The sequence below is a fragment of the Temnothorax longispinosus genome, chromosome 12 (genome assembly GCF_030848805.1).
Source record: "Temnothorax longispinosus isolate EJ_2023e chromosome 12, Tlon_JGU_v1, whole genome shotgun sequence".
NCBI classification, from domain to species: Eukaryota; Metazoa; Arthropoda; class Insecta; order Hymenoptera; family Formicidae; genus Temnothorax; species Temnothorax longispinosus.
In genome coordinates, this window is record NC_092369.1 from 1,659,139 (window position 1) to 1,685,841 (window position 26,703).

The 26,703-nt window shown below is 31.7% G+C and overlaps 2 protein-coding genes across 12 annotated transcripts in view; both read left to right on the plus strand.

Moving 5' to 3' along the window:
- Positions 1-26,703, plus strand: part of LOC139822842 (uncharacterized) — an 87,751-nt gene that overhangs the window by 58,895 nt on the left and 2,153 nt on the right. For 10 of the 11 annotated variants that reach the window (XM_071794965.1, XM_071794967.1, XM_071794966.1 and 7 more), the window contains 6 exons: positions 2,242-2,415; positions 2,496-4,385; positions 8,486-8,624; positions 12,060-12,182; positions 12,246-12,524; positions 14,421-26,700. In XM_071794965.1, coding sequence (XP_071651066.1) covers positions 2,242-2,415; positions 2,496-4,385; positions 8,486-8,624; positions 12,060-12,182; positions 12,246-12,524; positions 14,421-14,464 — 2,649 coding nt within the window. In that variant the 3' untranslated portion in view covers positions 14,465-26,700. The remainder of the gene's footprint in view (positions 1-2,241; positions 2,416-2,495; positions 4,386-8,485; positions 8,625-12,059; positions 12,183-12,245; positions 12,525-14,420; positions 26,701-26,703) is intronic. The other variant, XM_071794972.1, reaches the window with a different exon arrangement.
- On the plus strand, positions 24,222-25,094 carry LOC139823237 (uncharacterized). Its single transcript, XM_071795619.1, has one exon. It carries the CDS (start codon positions 24,222-24,224, stop codon positions 25,092-25,094), a length of 873 nt encoding a protein of 290 aa, XP_071651720.1.

Genomic DNA, 26,703 nt, shown 5'->3' on the forward strand with positions numbered 1-26,703 from the left:
TCTACAAGATCTATTAAATATCAGGATCGAAAGAAAGTCCCTCAATGAGCGACAAAGTACCCGATAATAATGATGATTTTTTCCTTTTAACCGAGAAACAAAGCCGTTTTGACCCGAACTAGAGGAATTTCAACAATTTTTAAAATCTAAACTTTGTAATGTCGAAATGACTATCCAAATATTAAAAAACTTTATTAAATGCCACACACTACTTCCAAGTAGTGCTTCGCGGTAGAGCGCTTATTCAGCGTTGAAAGTTCCGTATTAACACAACAAAGAAGATGTCTTCACGACAATACGATGAAGCATATATCTATTAAAGGCTATTAATAAAGCTGATCTACGATCAGTACCTAAAAGTTAATAAAGAATTTTGATCAAATAACGAGTTTGTTTTTATTTAACAAAAACCATTAAAATCGTAACTTTTTATCTTTAACTTATCTTTCACAAATAGATATATATGGTTGGACTTGATAAAGGACTCTGCACAGTTCTTATGGAAATTTTGGATTTTGGTGAAATTGGCTGAAACTTTGGAAGTAGATAGTTTATATGATGCTGATCAAAAGTCACAATGAGCAAGATTTACAATAATCTGCAATCGTTTAAGCGCTATGAGCGTTCAAAAGTCAAAATAAAATGTTATTTTAGTATACTATTTCAAACTATAAATTTAGTTTTCAACCTATGTTTACTACGTGTTACATTTTTTTACTTACAAGGGCAGGGCTGGGAAACGTATTTTAACTAAACTTATTCCTGTAATAGTCCTTCACTAGTAGTAAAACATAGTGAAGCAATTTTTTGTCGAAGCGGCGTAGCAAGGCAACTAAGACGCTTGACTAGTTAAATTTAAACACAATTTCTTTATTTAAATAAATTTAATAATTCTATAACAAGAAATAAAAAATGAAATAAAAGGAAACGCTTACCTCACCTATAAAAAATGTTTGTAATTAACTTTCATATTATAATAACTATTATTATCGAATAATAGTTATTACGCGCTGCTTGAAATGTTATAAATAAAGGTAATGATTAAATTGCAGCACGTTTGAACTAATAAAACACGTACGTTACTATTTTTAATATTATTTAATAAATGGACAAGAACAAAAACGTATAAATATATATATGTAATGTTATTACATAGAATCGTTTCTTTCTGGAAAGCTTTTAATCAAACTTATTCATTATCATCACTTTCGATGCACTGTAGAGATCATTGACAATTTCTTATATGATACGTGTTTTATTAATCACACTCGTACACACGTGTACGCGGAACGAAATCTATAAGGGAAGTAATTTGCTAATATGTGTGTATAGATACAGTACTCATGTAGGCGGGGGAGGGAGCAGGGGCTACCCTCTTTCGCAGGCAGAGGTGGTTGGAGATGGACCTCGGTTTGCGTGGAAAGTTGAAAACCCCAACCGTACAATGATAGATCTCATTTCGCCTTATAAGCAAGGATGGAGTGGAGTGGGATGGATCTCGCTTTGCGTTAAAAGTATTGAGGTCCACCTTACCCCACCCCTGCTTACAAAACGAAATGAGGTCTCAACACATATTAGCAAATTACTTTTCTTAGCACTGACACAAACCAACCAAACTGTTGTATTTTTTAAACTTTTTTGTTAATAACTTTTTAATAAACAAGCGACGTTTAAAACTTATATATATTTATATATATAATTATTTAAATAACAAAAAATCATACTCAAACTGTTAACGGTAATCCCTTCTAACGTAAAAAATTTTGAGTTGTTTGACATACATGCAAAGTCTTCAATCAAGAAAATTATACTACACAGTAAAACATCCTTAAGTAAAACATCCTTAACGTGAATCGATTATTTATTAACGCTTGATATTTTTACTGCATAGATAAAATGAGATTATTTGTAAATATTTTGATCAGATTACAAGTCCATATGTGTAAATTAATGAAAAAAAAATGTTTTAAATACCTTTCTTCAATTTATTATTCAGAAAATAAAACTTGTACAAATTATGTCACATTTTTTTTAAAATGCTTCCTTAAAAATTATCTTTTATATTATTGTTTAATTTATAAATTATCTTATTATATTTTTTGTTTCTATGTAATTCTTAACACTCTGTGCGTAGGTATGTGTAAACGATAGAATCTTCATATTTTTTTTACGTATAATTCATAAATGATTTGTAAGTTAAGCAATATGTCTGTGTGTAAATTAAAGATTAACAATTTTCAGAATACTTCCGTTCTGGAAAATCATCACTGGAGATCGGCAATAGGATGCCTTTTAGAAAGCGGTGTATCGGCACAACTACCGGCCGACGTAAGACCAGAACTTCAACGGCATATCAGTTCATTGATCTTAGCGACAGATATTACAAGACAACAAGAGTTTCTCACACGTTTCAGGGTACATCTCATTATATTAATTTCCGTCTTTTGATTACCTAATAAATTAATGGCAACTGTTCTTTATCTCTCATATTGCAGGATTATTTGAGCAACAATTCACTTGAGATGAAACGTGCAGAGGATCGTCATTTTATTCTGCAAATTGCCCTAAAATGCGCGGATATTTCCAACCCGTGTAGACCATGGGATATATCTAGAAAATGGTCTTACAAAGTTTGCGAAGAGTTCTTCAGGCAGGGCGACTACGAGCGTCGTTTAAATCTTCCAGTAACACCATTGTGCGATCGACATACTACTAGCATCCCAAAAATCCAAACTGGTTTTTTCAAACATGTCGTTACTCCTCTCTACATGGAATGGCATCGTTTCCTCGGTGACGGTCTGAGTGTGTCATTAATGGAATATTTGAAGATAAATCAGAAAAAATGGGAGACATTGATCAATCAAGAGGCAACTGAAGAAAGAGAAGCCGAGATTTCTGAACTGGATGAACCTGAAGGAGTTATTAGTTCGGGCGAAGAAACGGCCGCCGATGAAGATTCAGGCAGCATCGATCTGCTAATACCAGCAGCATACGTGCAAACAGCGCGAATGCCAACATTGCCAGGACGAGTTGGACTCGATCGCATTGGTAGACGTCATTCCGTACCTTTAAGTATGTCGAAATCATTGCAGTTACCTTTAAAGCAGACCAGTAGAAGAGAAAGTTTGCCAAGCGAACAGGTCAAAACGAAAGATTCATTCTGGAAAATAGAAAATCAAAGTTTATTGGAGCCGAGCTTGTTATCTCTATTGTCTTCCAAAAGTAATATGACTGAGTTACCGAATGTTAGCGTTGTCGAGAGACCAGTTAGCGCAGAAAATCTCTTACCAGAGACAAGTATCGCCAGTATTACCAGCAGCACTGAGGCATCGAGATTAAATACGGTTCTACAATTGGATAATCAATATAATGCGCAAACTAAACAACTTACGCGGCAACAGACTTTTCCTCCGTTGCAACCATGTGCGAGAATGAGGTATATGTCTGCAACCGTAGAGATGTCGCAGTGTTACACTCAAATCTTGATGGAATCCGACAATTCATTTAGTTGCTCAAAGGAAAAATCGTGTTTGAGCAGTCGATACTGTTCGCCGTCGCACGATCTTAATTCACGTCACCAAAAAAAATCTAACGTGTCGAGTGCTCTTCCGAAGGAATTACTGATGGTGGACACATCTATCAAAAAACAAAGCTCAACTTTGTTGGAAACAACAAAACAGAAACATACTGTTAACTCGGATCGTCGCCATTCTATACAAACTGTTCGTACCGACGACTCTTTTTCTAAGCATAGGTATAAAAGGCCTTCTTCCGCTCAAGATCCAGATTACACAGAAATGTTTTATGCTACGTTAACGGGCTCTCATAGTGACAAAAACAAATGTGTTCCGGACATGTGTATTGCTGAATGTAAGTCGAATTTAGATTGCAATATCGAATATAAATGTCGTGGTGCGAAATTAACGGTTCAAGACGTGCAAACTACATTGTTGTCCAAAAAATTAGACCAATATACTTCATCGGCTAAGAGCGCATATTCTGCACAAGAACCGCGAAGATATTCGACTTCTATTACAGAACGTAGAACAATAACAGTTGACCACGCAGGTAGACGTTATACCACAATACCCGTGTCTTCTGAGCTTAGCACTCACAAAGTGTTCTTTATCGGTAGTCCTCCCGATTCGCCGCCTGCTAATCATAGTGTGTCTTCATCGAGTGACAGTAGTAGTGAACCAAAAAGAAGTATCAATGATTCGAATAAAGAAGCTACTGTTCTCATTGGTAATAGGAAAGAATTGGATCATGTGAAAGAAAAGAATTCGAAGATCACAAAGTTCAGTTCCGATGTGCAAATGAAAGAAAATGTTGATCCCCGTACAAATGACGACTTCGCTAAAGTATTATCTCGTAGAGGCAATCAGGTAAGCTAGAAATAATTTATTTCTAAAGCTCGTGCTTCCTCATAGAAGAAGCTTTGTTTTTTTTATTATAATTATATTCGATTATAATGTAAATACGTAAAAGATATCATTTTTTCCGACACTATACACCGAAATAAATTGAGTTTTTTGTACTCATTTTCAGTACTTCAATATTTCAACAATTTGTGTTTGTGATATACAGGGTGTTTCAGAAGATATAGGACAAACTTTAATTAAGGGATGGTAGATCTCATCGAAAGAATCAATTTTTATTAAGGAACCCGTGTTCTCTCTGACGTATTATCTTAAGAAGTTACGCGTCCTTGTTTGGATCGCCTGTGAAGTAGGCAACTCGCATAATAGCATTGCGCATGACGTTTGACAATACACGTTTTTCATTTTATTTTTGTATTTTTTTTAATTTTTATCTTTATTTACATCTTTTATTATAGGAAATGCTCAAAGAGTGCCTACATTGCACCTGATTACATTTATTATATTTGGGTAGCATTTAGTTTCTTACTGCTTAGATTGGAACATTTTAACTTTTATGTGAGTGACGGGGTACCCGGGTACTCGGGTAAGCATGGTTAAACAACTTTTATTCCCCTCCGTCTTCCCTGTTGGATCAATCTGTCCAAAAATAATGCTAAAATAATATATTTATCGATTTAAGAGTTCTCATAAATTTGCGGCCCTCCACGGCGACTAGAACGTAAAAAATTTTAGTTCTTTTACGTTGTCAAAACGCATAAAGTACTCCAGTATCTTGTCACTCACATAAGGGTAATAATATTGTTCCTGATTTAATTAAAAACTCCCATAAGCCTTTCATTAGCTTCTCCCTGTAATGTCAACTGAAATTATGTACACCATTTAGGTGATCGAACAAGGACGCGACGGAGGATACGAGTCCCTCAACAAAAATTGATTCTTTTGGTGAGACCTACCATTTCCTAAAGTTTGTTCCATACTTTCTAAAACAGCCTGTATATGAATTTAATTATAATCATCTTTTGTACATTTAATCTATATACATGTGTTCTATAATTTTTATTTTGAATTTACAAAATAATTTTTCTACATTTATCTATTAATCAAGCTATTAATACTTGAAGCTATTAATTTAATTAATCTAAGAAATGGAAAGATATATATACGCATGCAGTCTTCATTATATTTTATTATTATTTTATTAAATTACGAATTTATTCTTCAAATACCTATTAGACAAAGAACCAAGTATCTCTTTATGTAACGTAAAGAGTATTTAACTAATTCTTTTGCTCCTAATATAATAATCTAATATAGCTGCGATAAAAACTATAAGAAATCTTTATTTTGAAACATTAATCTTATAATTATCATTACAATTTATGCCTTCTTTAGAAATAAAATTATCTCCTTATTTTTTATAAAAATTAATATTAACAACTTTAAATATGTAAATAATAAAGTTTTTTTTAATCTTTAAAACATTAAAAAATTCTCTCAAGTATTATTAAAAAATTTAAAGTAAATAGAAATTGGCTAGAGTTAATGCAGTGTTGTAGTGCAAACTTGGAAAAAATAATTTTTTGTTAAAACTTTTTTGTATACTATAATAATATATTCTTTACAACTTTTTAAAACATAACATAGATTTATCCCCAATGAGTTATAAAGACTTTTGCTTACAATTGCATATACATAATTCCGTGTAATAACAATAATATCATATCAATATCGAATCCTTGACAACATGTCTAAATTATCAGAAATGTTTACTAATGTAAAATAAAAGTTTTGACATTTATATATAAATATATCTTATAAATATCTATCAATATACACTTCTACAATATACAGGATCTCCCAAGCTTCGCATGACAATAGATAAAACTCCTGAGACCATTTCGTTCATCGAAATGAAATCTTAATGCCAAAATGTAGAAGCGATAACTGTTTCCGAATAAAAAAATTAACCAAATTGTCCGAAATTCACGCATTCAAGCACGATTGTGCAGTTACATTTAAACTTATCCAGTCACAACAATTACGAAAATCAGGGCATGAAATTTCAATACACATTTTAATACGTGAATAGCGCAACCAACAACGTGACGATTATTTGCTGTTATACTGTATATAGTTTATATGTATACATGAACAATAGAAGAAAAATGTCAATATTAAAAGTAATAAGCAAGTTTTAGATTAAATTATAATAATAAGGTCTACCTAGAGGGATTAAACTTAATAGAAAAGTTTTTTATCGTTTTGCAATTTTCACATAATAAATAATGATAAATTAATTAATAAAGGTCTAGGAATCAGTTTGCATCGCGACAAGAGACAATCCAGCATTTCTCTCACGGACCTAAAGGACGAAGTATAAACATAAGCTTTAGACAAGGGGCGTGAAGCCCCTGCGAGGAGAGATCGCTTTGATGAGCGATATTGGGAAACAGTAGTAGATAATATACATATAAGCAACGTAAATTAGAAATTAACTGATTGATTAATTAATTAATTTTTTTAACTGTATTTTTACAAATAGTTCTAAAAAGATAAACAATTTTTTCCTCAAGGGGGACGTTCGTATTACGTATCTTGAAACGATCGAGGTGAAAATGCGAAAAGTATAATAAATCCTCTTCTAAAAAGGGCATGTCATCGATACTCGAATCTATCGAAATATTATTAAAGCTTAAAACGTATGAATCGGCCTAACTGGCAATAATTTATTACTATATTGGTTATTATAGTCGTCAAGACGATACGACCGTAATTTGGTTCGATTATCGTCAAGGCATACTTTTTGACCAAGGATTTAGTCATTATAAATTGATATGATTTTTTATGCTTAATTTTGCATCTCATTTAAATACGTAAATTTATTGCGAAAAATATTACCTCAGCCTGGATTCGAACCAGGAACTTCCCTCCGTCCGTGAAGGGTGTGTCGTACCACGTCGACCACTGAGGCGTGTGGTAATATTTATCGCACGAACCTGTATTAGAATAACTAAACAATAATAATGGAAGATGGAAACGACGAAATTTTTAGTCGTCAAAACGATACGACCGTAATTTGGTTCGATTATCGTCAAGACATATACTTTTTTAACCAAACTTTCATTCGGTTGGGACTTGGGACACCGTTACTAGGCCAGGTGTATAAATTCAATACAATTGTACGTTGCCAGTCCAAAATATAATAAAGCTTAAGACGTATGACGCGGCCCAACTGGCACGAATTTATTACTATATTGGTCATTAAATAGTCAAGACGCGACACGCGAAATATTGTTGTCGCTTTTCCGCGATGCGGCGTGGTTCTCTTGTTGCGCTTCATGAGCGGCTTATCATGGCATATTTTGACAGTTGTGTGGTTAATAGTGTAATAGTAACAGTGAAATATTAAAGTTAAATAGCGCGCGCGTAGCAGCGCGCGTCTGTAATGTCTATAGTTTACTAAATTTCGATCAATAAAATTATAGATACTCTAGTGAATTCTCTCACTTTTCGCATTTTCACCTTGTTTCAAGATACGTAATAGGCCCCCTTGTCTATAATGCTCCGTCTTTCAGGGGTCCATGGTTTCTCTCATACTTTCACTACTGTATGATATACCGTATCTGAGCGCGCAAATTTCGAATAATTTGGATTTTAAACACTTTTTGTTTAAAAATTATTGTAGCTCCAACATTTTGGTAATAGGATTTTCTTTTCAAAATGAAAAATCTGCCGTAATCATGCAAAATCTGGAGCAACCTATACTTCGTCCAGCAAGAGAACATCCACGGATTGCACGAAAATGCATCCGTTTCAGGCAGGTCTCCGCCCAAAGAATGCCCTTTCCACACAAAGCGTATTTACGTATACGGTAATAATTAGTAGCGCGCCACGCTCTCTCTCCACTTTGCCCGCCTATGCGCAGACCGTGGGTGTTTTTTCGCTGGACGGAGTATATGTTTACAAGTCAAATTTATCGAAAACATATTTCTCTATATAAATAATTACCAAATTGATTATTATTCTTTTCTTTCTCTTTGCCTTTAAACTTTCTAGTTGCATATACTAGATTATTAATTATTTTCTTATAATATTGAATTCAGGGATGGGCAAAAAGACGCGGATCAGCACCAGTTGGTCTTCTATCAAGATTGGATGATTTTACTTCAACGAGCACGTCTACCAAAATTGATCATGGTTGTAGACGTGGATCAGTACCGACTGATATTACTAAACATCAAGGTATCAGTATACACGCATTTTAATTTTCATGTCTTTATATTTTATACCGGAAGAGGTACTGAGAGAGAGAGAAATTTATACCACGCATAAAGCACATCTAAATTAACGTATATTCACAGTTTCAAGAAAATCCTAAGAAAATCGATTTTCTCTAGTATAAGGACGAGAGAACGTCCTTAACGTCCCTTTAAAATAACTTACTACATTTTTCAATTCTGCCCATAGACTTCCGATAATCACACAAAATAGTGTGTCTCTCACGCACACGCACACGCACACGCACACGCACACGCACACGCACACGCACACGCACACGCACACGCACACGCACACACACACACACACACACACACACACACACACACAATAGGGGACTTTCCTCTATTATTATTGTAACATAATAGCAAAATTAATAATGTAAGGAATAACACAAAAGATTTAGAAGAAACATTTGTGTAAACATAAAGAAAATATCAAATATATATTCTATATACACATATTCTACAGGGTAATAATCGTACGCGAAATTGCTAAAACTAAAAAGCTGTTATTTTATGTAATGAGTAGACAGATATATAAATTTCTTTAATAGAAATAACTTATAACAACCTGACTTTTCTCGAGGGTGGATTAGCTTTTTAGGGATTTCCAAAGTCCGATCGAGGAAAGATCCACAAAGACAACGAGTCGAACATTTAGATATAATAACGAATGAATTTAGTAAACTGCATTAAAGGCAACTACATATTGCGACCTCACCAAATTTCAATAATCTTGACATATATTGTCAAAGACTCGGAATAATATTCAAGAAATTTTAATTATTGTCTATTAAAGTTATTAACAATCAAATGTAATAAATCTTTCTGGTGCGTCGTGTAGGACAGTTTACATTTCCGCATAGATTTTTGACTTTATATTAGAAAATAAAGGAAAAACGATTGACAATTGCAATAAATTACGTACGATTATTTATTTTATTGATATCTTCGAATATGAGACACATATTACATTCAGTATTTGCCATATAATATAAAAAAGCATGTTTTCGCTCACAGTAATTATTAACATCGGCGAAATAAAAATTCAGCTGAATTAAATAAATTCTTGAGCAAAGACCTTTTCCCTGCACCGTCGCACAGTGAAAAATAAGGCACTCTTTATGAACAAAAATCGCAGGAAGTTTAATTTTTAACCGATTTTAATATTTTTTCTTTTTAATTTACTTGTATTATGACGTGCTCTACAACTTTATCGTGCTCCTTTTTTAAATTAGAATTATGCCTGGGACTGTGTCTGATAGGGACTGTCCGATCAGAAAATATCGTCATGTTCGATTGGTAATGTGTTTAATCAAGATCGTGGTCAATCGGGACCATCGGGACCATGGTCAATCGGGACCGTGGTCAATCGTAAAATGGACAATCGGGACCGTAATCAACTGGAACCGTGGTCAATTGAAACCGTGGTCAATCACAAAGTGGTCAATATTAAAATGTGGTCAATATATTAATGTGGTCAATTGGGACTGTAGTCAATCTTGACCGTGCAATGGTCAATCGGCACTGTGATCAATCGGGACCATGGTCAATCGAGACCGTGATATCTGAAATTACAACGTGGTCAAACGGGACGCTCCCAATGCATTCAGATTGCGTTTTTTTCTATATGTATATTAGTATAGTTTAGTATAGTACATTATTGCTCAGTAAGCAATGAGCAGATTATAGTCGCTCGTTAATGTTGACCATACATAAAGGATCCTTCCTGTAGCACGTCTCCATTGAAAGATGTAACTCACGCAAAGTATCAAAAACACCTATTTTAACAACTTTTACAGAAGTTTTCTTAAAAACTTGGCGTGATACACCATTTTTACCGCCAAATTCGTAATCAGCGCTACAAAATCTACCCAGAAATTACTTATAGAATGTCACGGCAAAAATAGGTCTTATTTTATCAGTCAGTGTTGTCATAGCTAAGTTATAGTACTTATTATACATATAGCTGGCGGATGTCCAACTTTAATTGCAAATTTCTTAGAAACTAAGACCCATTTATTCTAACCCTAATGGTAAAATCAATTTTTGAAAAAAAAAACAAATTTTTTCAAGGTACTAGTAATAACACACGTAAAGGGCACTGCTACTTCTTAAATAGAATTATACGATTACACACTCAACATAGTGCAACTAGTGAAACTTCAAGTAACAACTCAGTAAAACGCAAAATTTTCTATGGCGTCAGATTTAAAAGAAAAAAAATTAGGAAGCATTATTTTCGTACCAACTCTCGTTTTTAAAAAGTTAGCAAATTAAGTCGTACGCTCAAGGGGCCTATTACGTTTATCTTGAAACGAAGTGAAATGCAAAAGGGAGAGAATTCACTAGAGTATCTACAATTTCATTGGTCGAAAATCTAGTAAATCTGTTCACTTTTTGAATTTTTACTTCATTTCAAGATACGTAATAGGCCCTCAGATATACCTAATACAATGCACAATTCTAAAAGCGAAAGTTGACTGTTGCTCTTTTTGTTAATATCAATATAAAAAGATTACATATGCAAAGATATGTTATTATTTGCAATAATATTATCTGTAATTATCTTCGCATATGTGTACTGTTACGCGAATCTTTATATCAATGTAGACAAAAAGAACGGCAGTTAGCCTTCGTCTTTAGCACTGTGCGTTAATTATGCCACACTTGATTCGTAAACTTTAAATGCTTATAAATTAAAAACTAGCTATATTATAATTTTCACATTTTGTTATTGAAATTTTTGTTTAAAAATAATGTCAAGAATTTGTCCCTTTAGCGTTGTTACGGTCTTTACGGAATCCCCAGTACCTATATGTCAACGTGCCTTAATTAGTTTAATTGTTTTAAGATATCCTTTATTTGCTATTTGCAGCTTCGTTAATATGTAATATGCTTGAATATCATAACAGAGATTAACGTCGAATATATGCACATGGCAGCCACAATTTTCATTTTATGCCCTTAGAACAAATAAAATCAACTATACTTGTATCCAATTATTTATATAGAAAAAACGTCTTAATTTAAGATAACTTATATATACATGTTCTAGATTTTGAACACATATATCGAATAAATATTTTGGATTAGCTCAACTAAACACTAGATATAATAAACTTTAGGTCTATATAATAAGATTTTCATTATCTGTAATACGGTAGCAAATGTGTTAAATAGAGAAATTTAGTAATTGGTATTCACAAAAAATGGTATCTTACAAATAATGTAATATTGAAAAACAATGATAAAATTAATAAATATTAATACTATAAATAAAATAAAAGTATCAATTTTAGTTATTTTTGAATATATATTATTATTAAAGAAATAAAATTTGCACGTTTCATTTGTATAATTAACTACTTATCGTGAAAACATTCTCTTTTATTAGATGGAAGTTGTAACCGGTTAACTCTAGGACATCGAGGAGACAATTTTGCGGATGTACGAAGAGCTAGTCTTCCGCAAGAGACCACATTGGGAAATCTTTTGGAAAATGTCCTCACTTTAACTAGTAAGTATATTTTAATGGTAGGTATTATAAAACAGAAACTAATTTTACATTAAATTATTTTAGGTGAGCATGAAAGCATTTCAATAAACAACAATAACAATAATAACAATAACAGTAATCGCAGCAACAATAATGGCATTAGTAAATTTGGTAGCACCATATCTGGAATGCTTTCTCCGAGACGAGGATCAATACCAGCGGACATATCCGAATTACGTCGCGATCTGTTTAGTAGAAATAATGTAAATAATAAGCCGCGGAACCGCAAAAAGATTTTAAGAAGACGAAGTAGTGGTGGACCAGAAATGTTCATCGGTGGATCTACCGACGGGAACGACAATGGTACGTGTCTTAATTGGAAGAGAGAAATAGGAAAACGCGATCCTCTCCCCGAGGCATTTGTCAAACGAAAGGGATCTCTACCCATAGAGATGATGACTGTTTCACATGCTGGTCGGTACAACCATAGATAAAGGAGGATGTCGTAACACAAGCGGGTATAATTTATGTTTTTCAGAAATATGCGTACCTATTTTTCTATTATTAATTATTTTCTATTCTGCAAAGAATAGCTGCATTCGGAAGACAAAACAGTCGTACAACTGTGTACAAATAATCTTTTCTTCCAAATTTTATTTGACATAAGAAAGTTGTGTCAGCTCGTTTACAACAGCATTGGAACTAATAATAACAAATACAAATAATTCAATAATTCACAATTTAAGTAAGTAGAGATACGCCATCTTCGGTCGAGTTTTTTGTAGCTTAATAATATTTTTGTGCAAATTTATGTACTTTTTTTCCATTCAAACTACGCCTCGATTATTTGTCAATTTAAATACAGTTTTTCGTTGAAACAGTAGATTCCAACGAAACTTACCCCAGCGATATTCGAACCTAGACTTTCCTTCAATCCGCGACGAGCGCCTTTACCAATTCAATCACTGAGGCCTGAGGATAAATTCTTTACAATGTTTTAAAGAATGCTTATATGTATACAGAGTGTTCGATTAATGTATGTGATAAAAAAATCACATATTTTATTTTACATAAAGAGAACTTACAAATCAAAAAGTGCTTTACAGTTTTAGAATATTTTTAATGTTAAGTTTAAATAATTTCTCAAATCAACCACCTATAAATGATCGAGGTACATATCTGCATATTCCGCAAATGAGAAAAGCCGTGCCTCGAAATCTCAAGACTGAATACTTGTGTACAGCTTCGAAGCCAAAAGAACGCTACTTAAAATAAACTGATATAAAGAATAAATTTTGTTATGTTTACATTATTTTTGCTTAGTGAAGCAAATTCTACACAAGTATGCAGGCATGGGGCAAGTAAGAGAATCTGCCGTCCCGCCGCGTTGACCGAACTACCGAACGCGCGGCGAGTAAATTGTAACGCTTGATTTGAAAAATTATTCAATTTCAACTCGCAATATTTCGCTTAATATTAAAGATTCAAAAACTGTAAAGGACTCTTCAACTGACATTTTTATGTGGAATTTTTATGTGCACGTTCTTTCTTGACATATATCAATCGAACACCCTGTACATAAAGGATGGGGCATTTAAAGTGTTAAGCCGGTTCTACAATACGTCGCAAACGATAGCAACTGCTAGTTGAAAAGTGTTATTTCTGATTGCCGATTGCCAGTTACTGTCGCTAAAAAAATTAAAAGTTTACCAACTCTCTTTTGACAACCGCACGTGACAAGCGCAACATGGATACAACACTTTTCAACTAGCAGTTGCCATCGTTTGCAACGTATTGTAGAACCGGCTTTAGGGTTCATGCACAATGAGAGGACGAAGCAACAAGGAATTAAACATAGAAAGAATTCATAGTCGTATTTTGTATATCTGATTATACGTAGCATCTCATTTAATGATTTATTTTATTGTTTTACTTTATCATTTTCTAATATAAATCATAATTTAACATTATAAAATTAAGTTAGACTTTTTGAACATGTTTTTTTAGGTCTGCACTAAACTATCATAAACGAAAAATTATTTAAGAATATAACACTACATAATTGTTTTCACTGCCGTGCGTATAATTATTATATTTTCTAAATACATGTCACATAGTACAAATTGCATCTCTCTTATCTATTTTTTCTCGTTAGAATAACAACAGGATTTTAACAAGTTTTATTCTACTCGTGACAAATCATAACAACAACTACATGTCATTCTTAAATTATATAAAATTTCTTATTGTTTCCTATAGGATCAACATCAGCACCACGTAGATCTAGCCTGTGGCGGTTTTAGTATGCTGCAGAAAAATAAGGACCGTCCATGCTACCAGCAATTAACGTCGAGTCACAACAACAGTTTTTCCTGGAATTATCAGCAGTAACATCAGCGATGATTGATTACTAATTTTTAAAATTATCAATATTAAAGATATTTTTATTTTTATTAATTTTAAATGTGAGCAAATGTATATTGTAATTATATTTTTAATAATTTTAAATATCGTTACGACAACGTTAAATCAATGTACTTTAATCACACGAATTTGGTTAATATCGATATGATTGTGATATCACATATATTGTGATGTTCTTGCATGCGCTAGACAAATCAAAATTAATCGGGAAATTTTGATTAATTGAAATCGATTTTTGTTAATCAAAATGTTGCAAAATTTATGTTATGTCTATAAATATATTATTAAATATTAAGACGTTAGATGAAATAATTTCACAAAAAAAGAAGGAAAAAGACAGAGAGGAGAGAGAGAGAGAGAGAGAGAGAGAGAAAGGGAATAAAAGAGAAGATATATACACATCTTAATATATAGGACATACTTTTGTAGATTTGACATAGGAAAATAATAAAAAAAAAGAATTTATATAAATAATCTACTATATCTCACTTTCGAGATTATGTTGAAGTTATATGTTTATAAAGATATCCATTTATTATGCATATGTATGTAGCTTATCCATTTATAAATTTCAGATATTGATTGAAAGTTTCTATTATTATTTAAAAAATATAAAAGAACACTAATTATTAGAAAACTGAATAATAGTACTACAAAAAAAACATTAGAAAGCTATAAAGTTGAAAAGCTAATGTTTTTCTCACTATAAATTCTAAAATTAATTATAATAACTTATATTATAGATACCCAAAATGATTAGCATGTACATGAAATATAAAAATACTTATAAACATGTTAAACATTGAAAATTATAATTTGATAATGAATCAGAATAAATCATAATATATGTTTATGTAAGCTTACTATCGAAAATCTCAAAGCCAATACGAGTCTAAAAATGCAAATGTTTGTAACGCTAACATATAATTATTACATACATTTTGTATTACGTGCATTTTTAATATTTTTCAATTAAATTCTTCATGTATCTCAAATATTCTTCAGTTGAAATTAATTTTGGCTTTTACTAAAGTTCTCTTTAATCACACACAATGATAAAAAAAACTGAACAAAACTGATGGACTTACTTCTTTATATATTCGTTAAGCTCTCCTTTCTTCCAATCTACCTTTTTTTATTTCTAAATAACGTAACTATTACAATATTTAACGTTTCTTAGGTCTATTGTTGAAAATCTAGAATAAATTACAATCTTCTTTTTAAGGACCAAAATTGTGAAATTTTCTTGTACGTAGGAGAGATATATGATCGAGTAATCTATAGATATCTCACGTGTGATATTCGTGTTAGAAAACATTAAAAGCTGCATTTAAAACCACAAATCTAATAATGCAAAATAAATGTTAGATGCTTTAAGCTTAGAAGATTTATTGAAAGATATGTATAATAATCCAGCACATCATGACTCTTGAGGAATCACATAATATATATATATGTATATATATACACACACATAATAAAATGTAAAGCCTGCAATGTGTCATACATGATCTAGGTAAAGCATCACGTGAGCAAGAGTAATTGAATATAAAGGAATACCTATTCTTTAAAAATATCCTGTTCATTATACAGATCACACATCACAGTTTACAAATAAATTACGACTTTGATTAACAAAAACGTGAAAATCTTACATAATTAAACAAATTTATTTGTTTAACTCGTTAACATAACTGCAGTAGATACAAATCGATGGTCAGTATGAGCGTGCAACTAATAAAATTTTATAGTACAAATGATTACACTCCTACAATTGGTTATAAATTCTAAAATTTTTTATCTTTTCTGAGATTCTCTTCAATTGGTGGCCATTGACGGACTGAGCACACCATTGAGTTGATGAGTTCATTGTCTTTATCTGGTCATTGTTGTTAATTCCCTCTTTTCACTTTTTATTACGTCTTCTGTGAAAGATGTGATTGTTAAAAAATGTTCCTTTTTCAATTATTCTTATTGTTGCAATATCTTGTTTTCAAATCCTTATTTTTTCTCTCTTTTCATTTATCCCTATGCAATGTATTCAACTTTTTTGTAACAATATGCGTTATATTCCGTAAGCTACGTAAATGGTTTGTAATAATTGAATATTCAGATGCGTCTTTGAGAATATTTTTCTTATGTTCAGTCACTCTTGTTGTAACCGAGTTTGGTGCTGAGTTTGGCCTACGTATGATGCTTGGCAATCTTTATATTTTGTCATATACGCTACATAGTTCCTCATCATCTATTATTGTATTGGATCTTTATATGCTTTAATATATTTGCTCAACTGATTGAGAACTTTACATTTAGTCAAATTAATTTGTTTAAATGTTTCTATGTTTTCTGAAATTATAATTGATTTGATATAAGGGATAACAAAAAACTTTTTGTCATATTTTAAACATCTGATTTTAGAAATGTTTCATATAAATTAGAAAAGGAATTATAATTTTGATCCAAGATATAGAATTATTTGTCCACGCATATTTTTCCATTATAATAAAATTTGATATAATAATTCTAATTTTTAAAAAGAAGAATGTGATTTGTTTAAGTTTGCAGTACCAAATTTAGAATAGAAAGTATTAAACATTAAATGATAAAACTATTTAAAAATAATTATTAGAGCGGGAAACTTTTCATAAATATTATAAATAGGTAAATCTCTCTTGCAATTTTGCATATTTCTTTTTTGTTATTTTTTGAAGAGAACCTGTAAAATTTGAAATTAATTTCAACTAAAAAGTGATTAAAGTACACAAAAAGCTCAATTGAAAAGTACTAGAAATACACAAAGAATATAACTATGTTATCGAACAACTGCACTTAGGATCATTGACCTAAATCTGATTTTTAAAATAGTTTTTCTATAAACAAAAAACCAATTATTATTTAATCTTACTTATATTTTTACATTTTTTTGTGTTAAATCTACTTTTCGAATATGTCCCACATATTAAGATACATTTATAACTATTATATTCCTCGCACTTTATATAATAGCGTGGAAGAAATAAAATAGCCAAAGTAAGCATTACATTTGTTTGTGCCATATACACGAGAATTATTTGAAGTGTGATATTCTGAAAACAAAACCTGTATAATTATATAGCTCAAAAAAAATTACATTTATAATTTATTATAAAATAGAGACAAAAAGAGAGAAAGAAGAGGAAGAGAAAAATTATATATTAATATATACAGGGTTTAATATAATTTTTTAATTGTTAAAATACTTAAGAAATGGAGAATAAAAAAAGACTGGTAGAAGGCACCCGCCACTATCTAGATCTAGACTAAATTTACTTATTGTTAGATCTAGATTAAACGAAAAATATAAATCGAACAAAAAGTTTGATAGATGAGAAAGATTTCCATTTTTTGAGAAATATTTACGGCAGAATAACGTTATTTATACAAGCCGAACAGCAAATTTCAGTAGATGTTATTTATTATACTAAATAATAAATTTAAAGGTTTTTATTTATATGACGTATAAACATTTTACATCGAAAATGTACATATAAAATGTACATATAAAAGCTGATCGAAGAATTTTGTTACATTTTTCAAATTAAGCGTAATAATTTAAAGTAACAAAAGCTATTGGAGTTTAACCATAGAATAAATATTCTCAATTTAAAAAAAAAAATTCTTTAGTATTATACATTAGTTATATTAAAAACTTAAACATTCCGCGGAAAAATAGCATACAATGCGTAAAATACGAATTTGTTAAATAATATAATAACAATAATAATAATAATAACAATAACAATAATAATAATAATAATAATAATAATAATAATAACAACAACATTAAGACAGCGATATGTAAAGAATAACTACGGTGCGAAATTCTATCAGAGGTTATTATTCACATGCCCCTCTTATGAGTTCAGACGGATCTTACGATAGATCTGACGGACAAACTTCGAATAAATAATAAATAATAATAATAATAATTATATAATTATAATAAAATAATAATAACATAAAAATTAATAACAATAGAATCAACAATAAAATTGTAATTATTACTTTTATTATCGTTTACAATGCCATAATCATCAGCATAATCATCGTCGTTGTTGTTATAATCATAAAGATGTTAAAGTAAATAAACGTTTTAAGATTAAGCTATATGCGCGCCATATGCGATTCATCTTCTAATTAGTTAGCAAAGTACATATATTGTTCATAATTATTATTTATAACTATTTCTAACTATTATTTAATATCCATAATTGCGACACATAGATTTATGGTACGTGAATTAAAATAAATCAAAAGATACAACTACAGAAGTTACATTGATGCAAACATATTTTCAATACAGATATTATTAAACTGCCTTTGCGTGTGACACACAGGTATATGCAGAAGGGTCACAACGCTCGAAATTGGGCAAAACGACTGAGGAAGAGGAGGCCTTTGCGTAATTATGATCGAAAGATACCATTATTAATAATACTTGTATGTTATTAAAATTATTATCTGTAAAGTTTTGATAACAATATTATTTACACTTGAAATAAGGAATATAAAGAATAAAATGAACCTGTCGTTATAATCTCATAGTTTACTTGCTATATTACTTAATCTTCGTTTTTCAGATTGTTCGAAAATAAAATAAATAATATTACTAAATCACAGAAATGCAAGGATAGAGAATGTCGATTGTAAGTTTTGCGATTAATCAAAAATAGTCATTGATATCTATGTCGACATCATAGATACATACGTACATTATCTATTTTTAAGAATATTTGTAAATGCTAGTAGTTTTCTCTCTGACCCCTCGATTTTTTTAACTCTCAATTCGAATAGCTGTTATAGTGCTTTATATGTATTTTACTTTTTTAATCAGTACTGACTTCGTCGATAATGCCACATTCTTTTAATAGCAAATATTATAAAAACGTTTCTTGTAACTGCAATCTTTAAAATTATTAATTATGTTTTTTACATGAGTAATGATACTTGCAATATTGCGCGACACTGAAACATTATATGAGATCTGAATACGATATTATGAAACTTTTCAGAATGGATTCCGATCGGAATTGTTTAATTATTTCTATTGTATTTTCTAGGGGAAAACGGAATAATTTCAATTGAAATCCATTCCAAAAAGTTCCACAATACGTGCCCTTTCAATAAAGTTCGCGAATTCATCACGGTACACGTGCTACATACCTTATTACTGATTATCACAGTCGTCCTCTTCAAAGTAGTTCCCTTAGGAAGCTACACACTGACGTCAGTTTCTTGTCCACCCTTCTAAGCAGTTTTAGAACTTAGTTTCCCAATGAGACTACTTTGAAGAGGCCGACTGTGATAATTAGTAATGAGGTATGTATAGCAATTGTACCATGACAAGTTCGCGAACTTTAATGTCAGACCTCGTATATGCATATTAATATCTAGATTAATATATAAAATTTTCTAATCTTTAAAATTTATAAGAAAATATGTAGATATACATGTTATACAATTAATATTCCATGAAAACAAAGTAAAAATCGAGAAGTTTAATTAAAACATTTATTTAATAACAACTTCTTAAGCTTGAATGGGACTAGACAAAAAATTCTTTGTGATAGCTATAATTAACTTAAGTGCTTGCCTGAAAAATAAGGGTCGTCCAAATACAATATAAACTAGTTGTTTGAATGAAGTATAACAGAATATACACAGGTAAAAATACATACCATACTGTTGCTGAAATTGTTATATATAGGCAAATGTTCCCTTAATATTTAGGCAGATGTTCCATCTCTAGTGACGTCACTATTCCCGACGCAGCAACCCAAGTCTATGTCTCATTTGGACCACCCTTATAAATAATTTTCAATACTTCTATAAGTTATATGACCGTATTAGCCACTTTTTGAAAAATTTATTACACTTATACCTTGTTCAAAATATACACTTGTTCCTTCTTAACCATCTCCTTATTCTACTACAATTTAATTGATCTTTTTTGATACCAAAAGTTAATAAATAAAACGTTCATGAATATTTTTCCTTAGGCAATTTTTAAACATTATGTATTTATATTGTACTGTTTAAGGAACTAACGAAGTACAGCAAGATCTATATTGAGCTTGTCGTAAAACAAAAATCTTGTATTGAATTATCAACTATATCGATTGGTATAAGAATACAGCAGATTTGGGATCAAATCAATTTTATTATATTAAAAAAGTAACATTTTATAAGAACCGCACTGTAATTCGTTAATCACACAAGTTTACAAAAAAATTTTTTTGTTATCTTGAGCCAAACAAAGTATTTCTTATAGATTTTTTTAAAAACAATTTAGCCATAAGCCAAATTTCACCAGCATGTCAGGTTTCTGAAATAATTCAGATTTAATGCGTTAAGAATGACTTTTTTGTAATATTTGAAATTTTTTGTAAAAAAATTATGGCTTAAAAGTTATGGAACTTTAATCAGAATTCATAAACGTATTATTCATCTCCTGTAAAATGCATTCTTTTCGTATCTTCCAAGGTAGCGTATCTATGTCAAAATGACGTTAAAAACTAGCGCGTACTGGTTCAATGATGTCAAGATAATCAAATAATAACCTAATTTAAAACGTCTCTTTTGTGACGTCTCACGGACGTTGAACAAAAACGTCATATCGTGCGGATTTTTAAGTCATTTTTATAAATAAATTTTTTGTAATATAATTGAAAATATAAAATGTCAACGTTGTTACAGAACATTACAAACAAATTTGTATTACAAAATAAACTTTTCATACACATCTATATGTATATAAATTGTATTATATAATTATTTTGAATGGTGAATATAGGTAATTTTTGACTTTTAAGTAACTTTTTATGGTAATGAATAAAATAAATTTGCGTGATTTGACATTAAATATTAAAGTTTTAAGTGAAAAATTGATAAATAATAACGTTCTAATGACATTATAACATATCAAAAATTGAAATTTGCATTATTATACATTATTAGGTAAAATTGGAGTGTTATAAGATGAAAAATCAAAGAAAAAGAAGTTTATTAGATTTTTTAATTTCAACGTCAAAGTTTTACGATAATCTTAATAATTTAATTTTTTCAATAAAATCAGATGTACTCTACGTTATTATTATATTGTTATATTATATATTATTATATATTAATATTATATATTATTTATTATTATATATTTATTATTATATTATTATTATATTATTATATTATTATTATATCACTTGACACAAACATCCTAATATCATTATTTTTGTAGTAGAGAATATAAATGGAATACAGTTAATACAGAGCGCGTACACACACTTGGCGCTTATTTTTATCTTTTTTTTTAAAAGTAAGTTTTTTACAGATATCACCCTTTTTTTACATATACATTTATACCTGTATGTTTTAGATAATTAAATGTATATTTGCTTAATAAAACTTGCCAGTCAGGCCGTTTAACTATACCTAATTATTTCATCACTGGCGATTAACTTTTATTGAATATTTGATACACCTGGCCTAGTAATGGTGTCCCTACGGAAGGAAGGTTTTTATACGAAGATTACTAGATTATACGGACTTGACAAGGCTATGCTGCTGAAATCTTGGATCAACTTACAACATAAACTGTGTTCGACGAAGCAACAACTAAAGTTTTTACTCTGCTGCCGACGGTGGGGCCTATTTCCTCCACATATCCTAAATTTTCGATACAATATTAAACTGCGCAACACGCGTTTAAATCGAACATTGGACAATTACAAATACCGTTGCCAATGTTTGTTATTGAACCTAGAGATTAAGGACATTAACTACACGATTGCTTATTTACGATCTGAGGGGCAAAGGATTGAAGACGCGCTATACGTTTCTCTACCTGCATGTACAGTAAAAGAATTTTTCTTATATAACAGAAACAAGATATCTTACTTCGACAACTTGACCAGATGCAAATTAATGAAAAAATTCAATAACTTAAAAATTAAACATAATAAACAAGTTGAGACTTTCCATAATATCGACACGAATAAATGGATCGTTAACATTAGTAACAGACAGATCCCCGAAAATATTTTAAAGATGCTAAGTCTTGGTAGCAAGTTCGGACTACCTGTCAATCAATACAATAGAAATGACCGATCAAAAATTATCTTAGATGTTCTCAAAAACTTTGAACAAAATAAGCACATGATCGATGATGACAAAGTTAACGAAGTGCGCTGTCTTGTTTCAAATTCTCTCCATGATTTCATAAAAACAAACAAGAGATCTAACTCTATAGATAGATACATCTTATCGCAGTTTTCAGTATGCAAAAAATATCTCATTAACAACCCTGACATTTTGGATACGAATGCTGACAAAGGTCAGACTACTGTCATCTTGGATAGACAAGACTATATTATGCAAATGAAAGCCCAGCAAACGCAAAAGGATTAAAAGATATTAAAATTTTTTAATACCTTTGAATCCCTTTTTTGGCGGAATTAGATGAAATTAGATGGGATTCGAAATGAGATGGTCCAATCCCATGGAATCCAAAAAAAGAAATTTTTAATTCCATCCAATCCTATGGAATCCGTAAAGGTTATGGAATTGCATGGCATTAGATATGGTTTAGGAAACGTCTCGCGCCTCCGTTGGGCGACCAAGCGCCGTTGTTCGTCGATGAGCTTTTGTGTATGCCTATAAGGGCATTACACGCACTACTGCCGACGGGCAATTAGCCAAAAAATGAGATTTGTAAGATCTGTCAGGCACCGTAGGGGGTCCCTTTACATAGCGGTCGAGACGAAACTTTGAACTCGAGAAGATGCCCCGGCGATGCGACGCCTAGCGGCGTCGACGCGAATTGCCGGTAATGCAGATACCGCGCGGGCGTGTACTATTGTTGGCGCGTACCGCCACAGAGTTCAACACAAACACTTTTCAATCCCTATCCTGGCATTCAATGGTATTCATTTTATTGTCAGAATAGACGGAATTCAATGGAATTCAATACGGAAATTTTTAATTCCTAGTTTGGCGTTCAATGGTATTCATTTCGTTAACGGAATCAATGGTATTCAATGGAATTCATCACGAAACTTTCCAATCCCTAACCTGGCATTCAGTGGTATAATATTTTTGTGTCGGAATTGGATGGGATTCAAAAAAGACAAATTCTTTCCAAAATAAGAAATTCCATGATATTGAAACTATTTCAATCCCTTTTTTGGACAGAATGGAATTCGGAAAGTCCTTAATTGAATTCCTGGCAATCTTGTTTTAATTCTTTTCAATCTTTTTTCGTTTGCTGGGAGCCTTGCTTAACGATCAAAATCTACATACAGAAAATTAAACAAAAACCCGCTGAATAAAATCACCTCGCAATTAAACTGTTTAGTGAAGTCATGGAAGAACAACGGTATTATTGACGCGAGGGTTTACAATTTTCTGAACTGCACAAACGGTAACCTCCCCCGTTGCTATGGACTTCCGAAGATCCATAAGGAGGGCTATCCGTTACGCATAATTGTATCCGCCGTTGGAAGCCCTCTTTATAATGTCGCTTCATATCTGCATAACATTCTTAATAAAGCAGTTGTGAAGCCGTGTTCCCATGTTAAAGATAGTTGGTCGTTCGTGGAGAGTATGAGGCAACACAGCATCCCTCCTGACCACATCCTGGTCTCTCTCGATGTCGTTGCGTTGTTCACGAACATACCCATAGAACTTGTTCTGACTGGAATCGAAAAAAGGTGGGATGCGATATCTGGAGAGACACGGATGAATCTGGACCAATTTCTACATGCTATCAAATTGATTCTCAACTCCACTAGTTTTTCTTTTGACGGTGAGTTCTACGAACAGATTTTCGGCAGTCCAATGGGTTCCCCCCTCTCGCCTATTTTAGCCGATATTGTCATGGACGATTTGGAGACTTGCTGCCTTCAATCCTTTGATTTTCATATCGAGATTTTTCTCCGTTACGTCGATGACATTTTCATGTGCATTCCGCAATCGAAACTTAATGAGGTTGTCCGTACTTTTAACAACTATCATCCACGTCTCAAATTTACGTATGAACTTGAGAAGAACAACGCCCTGAATTTCTTGAACACGTCTGTTTTCAGACACGGCAATTGTTTGTTCACCAACTGGTATCGAAAACCAACGTTCTCTGGCAGGTATATTAATTTTTTCTCCAGTCATCCTTTGAAATATAAGATTAACACGGTCATTAATTTGGTTGACCATGCCATACTATTGTCGGATGAACAATTTCACGATGAGAACATCAAGTTAGTGAAAGCTATATTGTCAAATAACTGTTTTCCCGACCTGTTGGTGAACAAACACATTCAAAGAAGAATTTCAGAAATTAACAAACGATCGAATAATGAGGATGGCGCTAACAACGAAAGCAGTGCATTTACTCTTGATCTGAAAAATTACGTTCCCATCCCCTACGTAAAAACTTTTAGTGAGGGATTACGCCGAACGTTCAAAAACTACGCGGTTTGAACACCTTATATACGGTCCCTAAGAAAATGGATACACTAATCAGGAAAGGGAAGGATAAATTGGAGATTAAGAGATGCACTGATGTCGTTTATAAACTTGACTGCTCTGATTGCAATGCATGCTATATCGGACAAACGAAGCGACATTTAGAAACGCGTATAAAAGAGCATCGCGCAAATATCAACAAACCCCCCAACCAACGCATTCTGTCGTCAGTAGGCATAGAACAGACTCGGACCATAATTTCAAATGGCAGGATGTTACAATTTTACACAAAGAACAAAATTTAAAAAAACGTGAAATTTCTGAAATGCTATTCATTAAAAAACATAAAGAGACAATCAACTCACAGAAAGACACTGAAAACCTGCCATTAGTCTATGATCGAATAATATCTTCACTTTAAGTTCGCCTTCTATGTTTACTGTATTTTGCGATAATGTATCATTAGTTGTTCGGCCTTCACATGAGACCGTCATGTTTTCCTCCGACCCGCCACGAATTTTATATGTTTGACGCACAATGATCCATGTAAGTTCTATTTACCGATATTCTCGTTAACCTGTTCAACGCGCAATGTTTAGTTTTTAATTTTTAATCTTTAATTTATTATATATTCTTTCATTCTTTTATTCCAGCATTGCTAAAATAACTTGAAAAGGACCCAAAATAGTGGTCGAAACGTCGTTGTGTTATGCTTAATAAAACTTGCCAGTCAGGCCGTTTAACTATACCTAATTATTTCATCACTGGCGATTAACTTTTATTGAATATTAAATGTATATGTTTTGGATACTGCAAAGCCCTTTATTTTTAGTTTCCATCAGTTTTTTATTCATATCGTGTTATATCAAATTATATAATCAAGATATCTTTTAAATAACCTTATATTAAAATATGTACGTGTATAATATTTATTAACTGTAATTGTATGATAAAATATAAGTTGATACAAGTAAACTGATGCAAACTAAAAAATGGATATATATTTTATGCGTGTCGAATATTCATTTCAATATCAAAAAATATTAAATTTATAATTCATATATCCTAAAACGTTACGTTTTATCTTATTTTGAACGTAATCAAAAGCGATTTTCAACAATTTGTGATCTACTCGAAAAATTTAACTTGAATCTATAAATAAATATTGATTATCTTATTCGGGAGAAAATCTTGATAATGATCTATTAGAAAAGCAGTGGTATCTCATCCATAATACTGAAATTAATACTAAATACGAAAAAATTTGCCCTCTTCGATTTTATATACATAAAATAAATTCAGTTTTCAGTGTTTCCTATACATATTATAAAATGCCTGGCAGATGCAGTGCTCCAAAATGCACAAATTCCAACTGTTCAGGAATAAGCGTTAATTTTCTGCATTAAAAAATCGCGGATTAACCCGATCTCGCGCTCGCGCTCCGCTTGCGCCCCGCGTGTCGCGCGCTCCGCGGTACCTATAATATGCGTGACGATCGAAGCCGAGCCGGCCCGATCCGTCGTTCGGGCCGGCAGACGATGATCGGAGATCGGAGTCGAGTCGGCATTCCAATCCAACGTGGAACGATACGGATCGAATTGGCAATTCTTTTGTGTTTACTGTG

What these genes read in the sequence shown, in the direction of transcription:
- LOC139823237 (XM_071795619.1), top strand. Translation starts at nt 24,222, where the DNA reads ATGAGGCAACACAGCATCCCTCCTGACCACATCCTGGTCTCTCTCGAT.